Raw genomic sequence first — 12721 nt, 5'->3', positions numbered from 1 at the left:
CTGAAAGAATGACAGGCAGGGAGGCAGGGAGACAGGGAGGTGAGCGACTGCAGTGAGGGAAGGTGTGTGTGTGTGAGGGGGGAAAGAAGGAGGGAGGGAAGGGAGGAAAAAGGGAGGAAAGGTGGGACAAGGAAGAGAAGAGGAAAGCAGGGAAAGAGAGGGAAAGAAGAGACCAGAGCAGAGAGCAAAAGAGAGAGGGTCTGGCTGCTTCTCCGGGGGTCTCTAGTGTCATGTCCAGTGGGTCTCCTGTGCTGTCACAATGCAGGAGGCAGGGATGCCCAGGACCTTCTCCTCCTTCCCTCCAGGAGGGAACCCACAAAAGCTCCTCTGTTTGGAGCACCACACAAAAGCAAGCAAAAAACTCCCAGAATTCCATAGCAAAGAGCCAGACAAGAGTTAAAGCGGGGAGGGAAGCTCACAACCTGAAGGCACACATTACATGCACACACACAGGAGCAAAAGGGTGTCAAGCTGCCAAAAAGGGGAAATGGGATGACAGCAGAGGACTCTTCTTTTCTAACCGGTTTAAAGAGCTGCTATGGCTGCTGGGGCTCTGCCCTTGGCCCAGTCCCCTCCCTTTCCCTCTGCTTGAAGGGACCTCCGTGGAGCTCCCTTAATGCCCAGGCTGCCAAGGAGGGGACTCTGCCCTTGGCCCATCAAGTTACATAGGTTTTATCCTATTTTCTTCAAACATATGCCAGCATATGAAGCCCCAGCGTTTTATAGGGGCTTGCCTTCTTTCCCTCCCAAGAGAATCTTCGGAGGGAAGACTTCTCAGTGAGGCTGAGAAGCACTCTCCCGGCCAGAGTCCCTAGGCTTACTGAAATCCCCCACCTCCCTTCCCCATAGAAATCAATCCAAAAACTGAGTTTAAAAGGAGCAGAGGAGAGCCCTTTGGGTCTGCATCTGGGAGAGATTTTAAACTCCGTTTTTGGATTCTTTCCTATGGGGAAAGAGGAGAGAGGGAGAGATGGCAGGACAACCCCATAGCCAAGCATCCTCTGCTCCCCCCAGATGAAGACCCATAGGGCTCACTGCTTTTTTAAAACTCTGTTTTTGGATTGATTCCTATGGGGAAGGGAGGTGAGGGATTTCAGTAAGCCGAGGGACTCAGGAGAGGCGAGCTCCATGGCCCAAGCCTCCCTTTTCCCTCTTTCCTGGGGGCAGCGCCTCTCCCGAGCCGTCCAACCACTGAGTGGCGACGTCATCAGAAGACAGCCCACAAAACTTAATACAGCAAACCGTTCTGAGAACGGTTTCAAGAAAAAGGAATCGCAGTGCGGTAAACTGCCGTTCTGATCCCGTTCTGATCACGTTTTGATTTCTAATGCGGTAATATCCGTTCCAGGAACGTTTTCATCACGTGATGATATGGAACGTTCTCAGAACGCAGTGCGATAATCTCACTAGTGTTGGATTTAGAAATCAGGCTCTGGAAGTTTTGTACTTATTCCCCAGTCCCTTGCTGGATGATTAGGTGGTAGTGTTATTCAGCCAGTTTGCACCAGTTCCCTGGAACTGGTTGTTAAAAATTTTAAAAGACCAGGTGGCTCTTTTTGCTTTGGCTGCAAAAAAGAGAGAATGAGAAAAAAATGTTACAAAAAGTTTAGGAGACTCAGAACATTAATCTGTGATGATTGCTGATAATGTTGAAATTCTCTTATATATTGTTATATTACTGCAAGTAACATTGACTAGAATCCACTTGGTCATTTATGAATGCATAACTGCTGCAGTTACACAGCTATGTAGTGACTCCCAGCCCAACCTCCCATCCCAGTCCTCACTGGGCATCAGCAGCTACAATCCACAGGGGTTAATTCCCTTGTTGCTTGGGAAGCAGCTGCCTGATATTCCCACTCCCTCCTGTGAGCAATCTCCATTGTGACAGACAGAAACAGAGATGGCTTGTGTAAGGGAGGCTGTAAACATCAATCACCTGCTAATCCCAAGAGAAAAAGGAACAGACCTCCATCAGTCACAATGGCTGCTGCCTGGTAAGTGCAGATTGGGTTTTTTTTCATGGTCCCAATACATCTCCTGAACTAGGGCATATCTAGGGATCGTTAATATAAAACTCTAAGTTATGCATTTGTAACTTCCTAAGTGGATTCTGGCTGTACTGTAATTGCATTTTGTTGTACTTTGAATATTTTGTATATTTAAATGATTTGTCATGGATTTGGGCTACTAAAATAAATTCAAAATTGAATAGATAAAACCTTCCCAGATTTTCCATTTCTATTAGGGTGAGCCAGGTTCTTCAGGACTGGCAGGATTGCCTGGCCTTCCAGGAGAAGATGGAGCACCTGGACAAAAGGTTTATTTCTCTCAACTTTTTTTCTACTTTTAATTGCAAGCCTTTAAATTGGCAGAATGACCAGTCAGAATGACCAATGCAGTCAGAAATGAAATATGTGTGCTGTGATGGGGCTGATCATGCACAAAATAACATAGTGTGGCAGGAGTTGCAGACCATAGAATCAAAACAAGGGTAGAAAAGAGTTTTGCTTTTCATGACTCATTGGGTTGGTACTAATGTTGGGCCTGAATAGACAGGCCAAAATAAAGCTGCTTCTGGTCACTTTGGAGATATGTTGTTTAAATGACACAAGCATCTTAAGAGGCCAGAAGCTGCATCAAAGCTGCGCTCCAGGACAGGAGCATGGCTTTGACAAGGCTTCTGGCCTCTTAGGATGCATGAATCATTTAAACAGCATACCTCCAAAGTGAACAGAAGCAGCTTTATTTTGGCCTGTCTGTTCGGGCCCTAAATCAACAAACCAGTGTGATATCTATGGTTTGAAGAGGCAGATATGAGCTTCAGCATGCTGGAAGCATTCTATCTGGAACTACATATGGCACATAGGAGTGGCATAGTGGTCTGAGCATTGTATTCCAGCTCTGGAGGCCAGGGTTTGTTTCCCCACTCAGCCATGGAAACCCACTTAGTGACTTTGGTGAGTCACACACACTCAGTCCCAGAAAGCCCCATGGTGGGTTCACTTTGGGGCCTCCATAAGTTGGAAATTATTTGAAGACACTCAGGGACAACAACCACCAGGATTAACCAAGTAAGGATAAATTAACCAGTGTGCACACAATTTATTGTTTGTTTGTATGTATACACACATCCCTGTAAAAAGTGTTGTTGCATCTTAAGGACTAACATGTTTGATCTGCCATTAGCTTTCATTGATTGTAACCCAGTTGCCTCTGATAATACGGATGTTGGCATTTCCCTTGTGGCCTACAGAACTCCATTTCCTTTTTTGTATATTATACAGTTACATACCCAATTATGCTAGTCCTTTCTTTCTGTTTCAGGGAGAACCGGGTTTGCCTGGACTCCGTGGCCCAGAAGGTGCTCCTGGAATTGGAATACAGGGTGAAAAGGCAAGGAATTTATTTGTTAATGGACTGTGGAATTCTTATGCGACTATAAAGCCTAATGATACATTATTATTACTGTGAGCAACATCTTAGATTTCACCAAACACCTGGAAAGTGGTGATGGTTTGAGGTTGGTGGGATTTAAAGGAAAGAAACAGCAGGCAGTAACATTGTACCACAGGTAATATGGGAGAAAACTTAGCACATGGCATCCACTGATAGCGTCACTCTTTATGATGCTATTTTACAACTGTTTAGCATAGCTTATATTCTGAAACACAAATCTATAGCTGTAACGTCTCATTAGGATGATTGTTAGTACCTTGGAATAGTGAAGTTATTTGTTCATTCTTTTTAAAAAAGACAAGTTGATCAACTCATATAGATTTCATTTTGTTCATGAAAGGGTAATATTTCCATCATTTTCCAACAACAGCAGAAGCCTACTCTAGCAAAAATGTGTTCACTAGAATCTCATATAACTTTTTACATTACATAACTTTGCACATACCTAGCTAACTAGCAGAGGGACTGAAGAACCTGTTTACTTAAATATGAAGATACATAGTGGTACATCAAAGAGCGCCTAATGCATGTTGGGACCAATGATAGTGCTGGGTAATGTGTATTGTGCACGGATGCACATTAGGCACTTTGCTGGCTCTGCTATGTAGTAACATAACAGCAGTCCTCCACAGGATACAGATGTTATGCAATTGCACAATTCTAATTCCCATAGAAGTAAATCCACTTATAATGACATAAGGTCCCAACAGGATTCTAGCAAGTGTCTGCAAATGTAACATAATCTCAATTTTTAAAAAATCACTGGAATCATAATGTTTTATGATATTAAAAAAAACACCTGAATGTGAGATAAACCAATTCCCTACTGGCTTTATGGCATCCTGGTCCTAATTGAAAGCTTCTCTTCAATTTCAGATTCCCTGTACTCATGCAATAGGACTTTCCTCTGTATGTCCACTTCTTCTTGTCCCAAAACTTTCCCTCTATTGCAGAATTTGAGGGGCTCCAAAGTAGGAAGGAGACACGTTTTTGTTTGCAATTGTACTGATGCCCTTACAGATCTCATGTGCCAGAAGCCCTCCTATTTACCTTTGTGTGTGCTACGAAGCAGTGGCATCCCTAGGCTTGGTGCATTGATCTCCTCCCATACCAAAGCAACTATTTATGTTACTCTTAAATCATAATTCCCATATATCATTGAATGTAATGGTAATACTTGTGATAGAAATAATTAGCACAATTAAAATTATACCTTTAAATTACAATATCATATGAACATCCTAGATATATTTACATATATATTGTCTCATGTGGTTAAAGTGAAAATTTGGTAAAATGTGATGTTTATAAAGAAAATTTTAGAAGAGAAGAATAAATTTTTAAAAATTAAAAATTTAAATTACTTTCTTTTTTTCTAAAGAAAAGCGGGGGCCTCTTATTTCTACTTCCACTGAGCATCCCCCCACCTACACCAGCTCTTCAGCATTTTAAAGGGACACAGGAGAGTGCCACAGCCCATTTCTGTCAAAAGGCAGATGTTTGAGGAGCATGATGTCACCTGACCTTAGGGTGTTACCTGGTGCGGTCCACACCTCCTCAGAAACCCCTAGTGACACCACTGCTACAAATAATTTTTGTCATTTTCTGCAACAGAGTTAAAACACTTTTTTCCCTGGACTTCAGAGTAAAAAATATAATCACATAAATACTTTTTCTAGGGTGATCAAGGTCAAAGAGGTATACGTGGATTATCAGGACCAACTGGAATCCCTGGACCAGCAGGGGCTAAGGTAGCATTCTTCTGTTGTTCTTTATTACCATCTCTGGCATGGTTGGGCAAATTGGTTATGACCAAACTAGGCATGAAGTTTATTACACAATTTGTCATTGCATCATCTATTATTTTTTCAATAGCCAGCATGTGTGTACTGTGTATGATTCTGATCAAGTCTGAAGTAGAGGAAGAGTTAAAGGATTCCCATTACTGGTCCCAATGGACCCTGAAAAGGGGGGCAGGGGGAGACCCAAGACTCCCTAAAGACTAGAACAGAGAGAATTGAGCCCCCACCCCTAAAATTGGACTACCCATAGTCCTATGCAGTTGAGCCTCCTTGGGGTTTATCAATCAGAAATGTACTAAATGATCAAAGACTAAGAAATACAGTTGTCCTTCCACATCCATGGATTCTTTATCCACGGATTCAACTACCCATGTCTTGAATATATATATATATTCCCAAAAGCAAACACTGGTTTTCCCATTTTATATAAAGGACACAATTTTTCTTTTTTATTTACTGAGACTTGAGTATCCATGGATTTTGTTATGTACAGAGAGTCCTGGAACCAAACCCCAGAGGATACCAAGGACCCACTATGCAAAGACAGCTGTTGTAGAGCATTTGCGAGTAAGCTACGGGGAATGCACAAGGACACTTTTCTAAGTCACGTTGTGCTTGTAAGAATTTTCATATTTAAGGCTGTTTCAATGGCAATGTATGGGGAAAGTATCCCCCGCCCCCATCAGAAAACAGAATTAATAAACCTGCCTGCCAATCTTGATCCCCTTCTCTGGGGTCCCTGCTGCTTCTGGCCCTGTTCCTCAAATGCACACACAGCCTTGTTTTGGCTGTTCACTTTTAAGTCAACAACCATGCAAGAACAGAATATGACAAATATGTCTAGTTTATGTCTATTATAGTAAATGGCAAAAGTAAGAAATACATGAAGGGGAGAAGTTAGAAGTAGAAGGGACTTAAAGATGTACAACAACCTTCCACAATGTAACACTGTACAAAAGTGTATGACTACAAATCTCATCATTCTCAGTCAGCATGGACATTGGCTGACTGGAGATGATCACAGGACTGCATGTTCACAGGACTGCTTTAGTTATCTTGTAAATGGATTAATGTGTGAAGAATGTAGGAAGCAGGAGCAAGATAATATAGGTGTCAAAATGAGGAAGGGGGGTGTATTAAACTTTAATGATTAATGATTGAGATGTAAAAGAAAGAAGTTAGTGGGTTGTTCACTTCTTAGTGTAATTTTAAACTCTCCCCCCCCCGCCGATAACCGCATAAAATACAACATATAACTGTTGTAAATATAAATATATATAAATATAAATAACTGAACAAATTTCAGTTATTTCCAGTTCTTACAAAATTAAATGTATTGCAATAACTTCAGAAAAACCTTTGCCTAAATTACACAGGTGTAGAATATAAGTTAGACTGAATTTGAGTTACTTTGACAAAACCATTTAGTCACAATGAATCCTGGCCCTTCCTATATCTAGCAAATAAAAGAACCTGTTATTTAAGAGGTACCATGACTTGAAAATTGTTTATTCTTTTTGTTATATGCCATTAAAAACCCATTGATTTGCTTCTTACGGCAGGGTGAACCTGGTGCGCCAGGGCGTCTCGGAATGCCAGGTCTTCCAGGACGAGCCATTATGGGACCGAAGGTGAAGAACTGTATTTCCCTTGCTTTGTGGTATACCTCATATCAGCATGTCTTTGATTTGCAAATACATATCGCTAGAAAATAATCATCTTTCAGTTTAATTATTCTTGGTATGTCTAACATTTACTTGGAACCTAGACACTGAGAAACACTAATTAGGAGGGAAGAAATGTGGCAGTTTCTTCACACAGGCACTAATGGAGCAAATAAGGCAAGGAGGAGCACTGAATGTGCCCTAAAGGGATATTCTGGATCAGAAAGTGGTTGGGGGGAAATACAAGCATTGCCCTAAATGGGGATGAGGCTTTAGGATATAACATTTTCTCTACCAAGAATCAAACCTCTAGACCATTAGTTCCAAACTTTTAGTCCTCCAGATGTTTCAGACTTCAGCTCTCATAATTCCTGACTGTTGGCCAAATTGGTTTTGGCTTCTGAGATCTGAAGTCCAAAACCAATGGAGAAGCAAAGGGTGGAAACCACTGCTCTAGGCCATAGGGCCATTTCACGATTTATCTCACCTACAATTCTGAATGGCTGTGATATCCAGAGTTTTCATCTCTGCACTGATCCACAAGGTGGAGTGCAGGCCAACTAGCTTCCGAGGCACTTGAGTAGGGACTTTATCACACGAACAAAAGATACGGGAGCATAGCAGGATGCTCCTATCAATATCGCGCAATAGTACAAAGATTTTGACATGACGTTGCGCAGTGTCACAATTATCCTGCAATTATCACATGAATAAAGAGGAATTCTACCACCATGGATTTTCCCATGACTAAAAAGTTGCACTAGCATTCCTCTTTATTCACACAATAATCTCGGGATAATTGTGATATCATGCAACGTTGTGTCAAAATTTTCACACTCTTCTGTGATATTCCATTATGCTCCCATCTTTTTTGTCCATGTGATAAAGTAGTAAGTTACTCACAGTGACAGGGCAGGAAAAGAAACTGGATCAACAGTCATTGGTGAGCATCCCAGAGTTTTTGCTTTCTTGCTATGAATTTAATTGTCTTATTTTTGTATTCTCTGTTTGTCTGTATATATGTCTTTACTGTTTTTTATATTGCCTTTATTAGTTACTCCTGGCATTTTTGTGCTGCCTTTCTGTAACTTGCCAATGCATTGTATAAAACATGAAAATAAATAAACAAGCAAACAAGCAAACAGCCTCATGAAAACACTAAAACAATAAAAGCAATGACCAACATTCACTAAGGCAGTTACAAATCCATAACCTAGAGTTATGCACACAGGACTGTTTCTAACTGATGATCCCTACATATTCCCCAATTTAGGAGATATAGAGCATGATAGTCCCCCAATACCTACTTACCAGGCAGCAGCCACTGTAAGTGATGGGGATCTGTTCCTCTATCACAGAAAGCAGCTGACTGCTTTTCCCAACCCTCTCTTACTATCAGTCTATCAATGCAAGGAGGAATTATGGCAGGGCCCTATCCCTGACTGTTACACTGGATATCACTGATGGGAGGGGTGGGACTGTCAGTCAACTGTCTTCCTGTTTTGTATATTGTTTTCAGAGATGTAAAATTGTAGTAAGTTAATAAAAATGTGCCCCTAGTTCACCTAGTACTTACATCTGGGCTATTTCTTCCACAATATTTGCACAATATTTGTCATTATTTCACACTTGGGTGAATATGTTTCTCCTCTCCCTCCCTTCTTTTTTTAAAATGAAGGGTGATATTGGATTGCCTGGACCTCCTGGCCCCATTGGAGAACAGGGCATAGGGATTCCGGGGGCTAAGGTAATAACCAACATTCCCCCCAAAAATTCATACACCTAACAATCTACCATAGCAGAAGGTACATATATTTTCTCTTTTGATGAAAAAGGGTGACCGTGGACATCCAGGACCACCTGGACCATTCGGACCTAAAGGAGATGGATATCTGGGCCCACCTGTAAGTATTTAAATGTATTTTTACACATTGTTGGGTATAACTAGTTCCTGTAGGGTGGCAGTGATATTGAAGAGATTTGCAGACTCTCTGAAATTATAGAGAAGGAGAAATGCTTCCCTTTAGAGCAATGATTCCCAGACTCTGGCCTTCCACGTGTTTTGGACTTCAGCTCCCAGAATCCCAGACTGTTAGCCAAGATGAGTCTTCTGGGTGCTGATATCCAAAAGACCTGGAGGAACTGAGCTTGATAATTACTCCTTTAGAGCATACAGGGTTTCAAATCTTTTCAGTGAGTTAATATGTCCATTTATACTTTACTCACAACTCTTCGCTTTTAGATATAATGAGATCATAGGGAGCCTTCAGTCTCAGGAGCCTTCACCATTAACCTTTCTCATTACTCACTCTTTGCCATTATGGAACATAATTCCAAGGTTGAACATGGTCTGAAGCTGATCACTGCTCACGATCTCACAATGTAAGGAGTTGGAACCAAGGTCTGAGAAGGATCCATTTTCAAGTGTTCTATCAGATGTGTGGTATTTACCACTACTATCATCACTCACAACTGTGTTATCAGTCTAAGTTATTTCTGTAGTCTGCCACAACAACTTGCAAACTTGGAAGTAATGGATTACAGCTTATGAAGTTAACTATAACAAGTGACTCCTTCTTTGGTAAATAGGATGGAAGAAATTCCCATTTCTAAAGTCACAGAACAAGTGGAAATGAAGCCATACTGTTGGTGAAACATTTTCTAGTTACTTTTAAAAGGTGTGATGGGGAATTTTTAGAGACATTCTAAAGTGATATTTCAGGTCTGATGCCATGCTTTTATCAATTTTAAAGTGCATTTTTAAAGAACATAACATAAAATAATGAAAAGGTAGTGACTAATGTAATATTGCTTTTATGAGTGATAATAATTAAATACTAATCACTATAAATCGTGGACATTACTTGTTTAAAATAATTTCTGATAGGATACTGCTGGCATTACTTTGGTACAGATACAATTTGAATACTTTACCTCCATAACAGAAAACATTGTGTTATCTTAAAGCAATGACTATTTAATCAAGTTACTTTCCAATTTTAGGGTCTTCCAGGTCTTCCAGGAGCTCCTGGAGAGCAAGGTCCTGAAGGGATTGGTTTACCTGGACCAAAGGTACAAATTGGTAATTTGGTATTTAAAAAGATATCAAATTATTGCTTCTGATCTGGCTATTATATGTACTTCCAAATGAGTGTGTGAAGCTTTCTAACTGAGATTTGGTTCCAGAATTTGAGAACATTTTGTAAAAAATTATAGAACTGCTAACTAGGTCTACCTAGAACTAGCAAATGTCCCCAGCTCTGCCCACATTAGAACATCTCTTATAGTGTCATACAAGAAAGTCTTGAAGCAACTTTTTGGAGCAGCCAAAGTTGGGCACATTGTCTAAATTCAGTGAGAGTAAAACCATGGAATGTGAAGACTGGTAGCCTGACTTTTCCTAAGATGTTCCTCACAGGGGATATACCCATTGATTTGATGCAGTTGAACTTTACCATTATTGCAATATATCTTTGGAAGCTGGCTTTTCCTTTCCATTGCATCACATGTTCAAGAAGCTGCCATCAAAGCAATTGCAATTAGTAGATCAGAACCTTATCCAAGCTGAGATCTTAGGATAGTTACTTTTTCCTCTCCAGAGGTGGTTTCTAGTGAGTTATGGTTTCTCTTTTGCTACCAGTCTTGCATTTTTCTGCTGTGGAGTCTCAGCTGCTCTAGATGAAGCCTTCTCTATTCTCTTTCCTGCTCTGTGGTTGTGGTTACTCTCACTTGGGTTTTTGCATGCTTGGTTTTTATAAGATACCTTGCATTACCAAATGCATTCTGGTAGCAATTGTCCTGAATATTAGCTTTGTCATACCTTTGCCACCTAGAGACCAAAGTTGAAGTGCATTAAATACCAATAGCAAGTACATTTCTATAACTCTTATCAGTGAACTAACATTCCCTAAGTGGTTTACAATGTGTAAGCTAATTGCTCCCAACAAGCTAAGTATTCATTTTAGCAACCTACAAAAAGATAGAAGGCTGAGTGGACCTTGGAGCCCTAGATCGAACTCACAACCTTGTGGCGGCAGTAGTGACATTTAACCATCTGTAGCTGGAGCCAGATGTAATATGGGCCTTATTTAGTGTACAGTATGAATATCCAATGTGGGCCTCATTTAGTGGTACACGGCAACTCAGACTTAAAGTTGAGACTATTAGTATACACTTAACTCTATGTTAGTGGTGAATCAAGTATTTAATTAGTTTTCTCCAAAATACATTCTACTTGATCAATTTATGCTGATGACTAAGGCGGGTTACAAACCGCCATAAAGTACACGCTCTGCGCGTACTAGGGTTAGGAAGGGCCGTATTAGGGTTAGGAAGGTTCTTAACTTCCTCACGGCCCTTCTTCCCAGTACGCGCAGAGCGCGTCGTAAATGGCGGCGCCCATCCACATGGGCGCTGCCATTTTGATGTCTTGGATGCTGTGCGTCCAGACGTGTTGCGGCGGAAGTGACGCCGCGAGGGCGCGCTCCGCCCCTCGCGGCGCCACTTCCGTGTTTCGAAAAGGAGCGCCATTTCGGTGCTCCTTTTTCACTGCGCAGAGAAGCCTTGCGGTCTGGCCGCTGGGGCTTCCCTACGCAGCGAATGGCGGCGGCGGGAAAATGGCCCCTTGAGGGCCGTTTGTAACCTGCCCATGTATTTTGTATGCATTGTGCATGTAACAGTAACGGTCATTGTGAAATTATTTCAAATGTTTTAAGGGTGATCCAGGTGTGAGAGGGCCAGTTGGTCTCCCAGGGCCATCAGGGGAAGGTCTTCCAGGACCAAAAGTAAGTAACAATTAAATCTCAACTGTTACTTACTCAAAAGTAAGTAACAATTACATATCAATTACATCATGTCTCACAGATATGATAATTATGTTTTCTCTATGTGTATAACTGGGGATTAATCTTTGTATTAAGGCAGGAATAATTAATTTTATATCAGGGGTTTTGTTAATGAAAAGACAGAGACCATTTGGAAAGTGCTAATCAAATTAATGATACATGAGTAATGAATCAAAGCTGTAAAATATTCTTAAGAACAATGCAGAATTTAAAATGACAACATTGAAGCAGAAATGAATTTTGATGGTGATAAGTCTCAAAAACTGTACAAACCAGGGTTTGTTTAAAGAGATCAATGTGGAAGAGAAATGGATGGAGGGAGATTGTTTCCAAGATTAAAGCAGAAATAATAATAATAATACTTGGAAAGGCAAATGTATGGACAGATAGAGCTCTCCAACTTTTCCATTAATGTCCATTCCACCAGTTGACTGGTTTGGAACCATCAGAATTTGGAGCAAGTGAATTGTTTTCCTGTGCCTGAGATCAGAGTGCCTTCTTTCATAGGAAAGCTCTCTTGGGTCAACTGCCTCTGGACTGGGAGGTGGAAACAAGAATTTTACATGCCACACTGAGGTGGAATTTATGCCTAGTTATAAAGCCATTTTGTTTAAAGTAACAACTCTTAACAAATAGTTCACAAAACACTTAAGGCTAAAAGCCAATGGTTTGTTTCAGGATGCAGTACCAGCAAAATTGGAACTTTCTTCCATCTCCTCTTGCAACCTTCTGTGGTGCAAAATCACAGGTTTTTAGGGTGCATTGGCAATTGCAGGAGAGAGAGAGAGTGGTGTCACACATTCTGACAGCAGCAGTGGAAGTTCACTATTGAATTGTGGGCTAAGTCTGAAATTTCATAAACAATCACATAGAAATAAGTCTCACTGGACTTATATCTGAGTAGATTTAGGCCTGTAAGGCAACCATTTTAAATATCTTTATTTGAAAAAGA

General features: G+C 40.8%; 1 protein-coding gene across 2 annotated transcripts in view; it reads left to right on the top strand.

Moving 5' to 3' along the window:
* The window catches only part of LOC121919913 (collagen alpha-1(XXVIII) chain-like), a 109813-nt gene that overhangs the window by 79737 nt on the left and 17355 nt on the right, over positions 1 to 12721 (top strand). For both annotated transcript variants that reach the window (XM_042446918.1, XM_042446917.1), the window contains 8 exons: positions 2249 to 2320; positions 3328 to 3396; positions 5139 to 5210; positions 6824 to 6892; positions 8604 to 8672; positions 8761 to 8829; positions 9929 to 9997; positions 11641 to 11709. In XM_042446918.1, the coding sequence (XP_042302852.1) occupies positions 2249 to 2320; positions 3328 to 3396; positions 5139 to 5210; positions 6824 to 6892; positions 8604 to 8672; positions 8761 to 8829; positions 9929 to 9997; positions 11641 to 11709 (558 nt within the window). The remainder of the gene's footprint in view (positions 1 to 2248; positions 2321 to 3327; positions 3397 to 5138; positions 5211 to 6823; positions 6893 to 8603; positions 8673 to 8760; positions 8830 to 9928; positions 9998 to 11640; positions 11710 to 12721) is intronic.

Source organism: Sceloporus undulatus, chromosome 1, assembly GCF_019175285.1.
Source record: "Sceloporus undulatus isolate JIND9_A2432 ecotype Alabama chromosome 1, SceUnd_v1.1, whole genome shotgun sequence".
In the NCBI taxonomy this organism is placed as follows: Eukaryota; Metazoa; Chordata; class Lepidosauria; order Squamata; family Phrynosomatidae; genus Sceloporus; species Sceloporus undulatus.
This window is presented reverse-complemented; position numbering and strand designations above follow the sequence as displayed.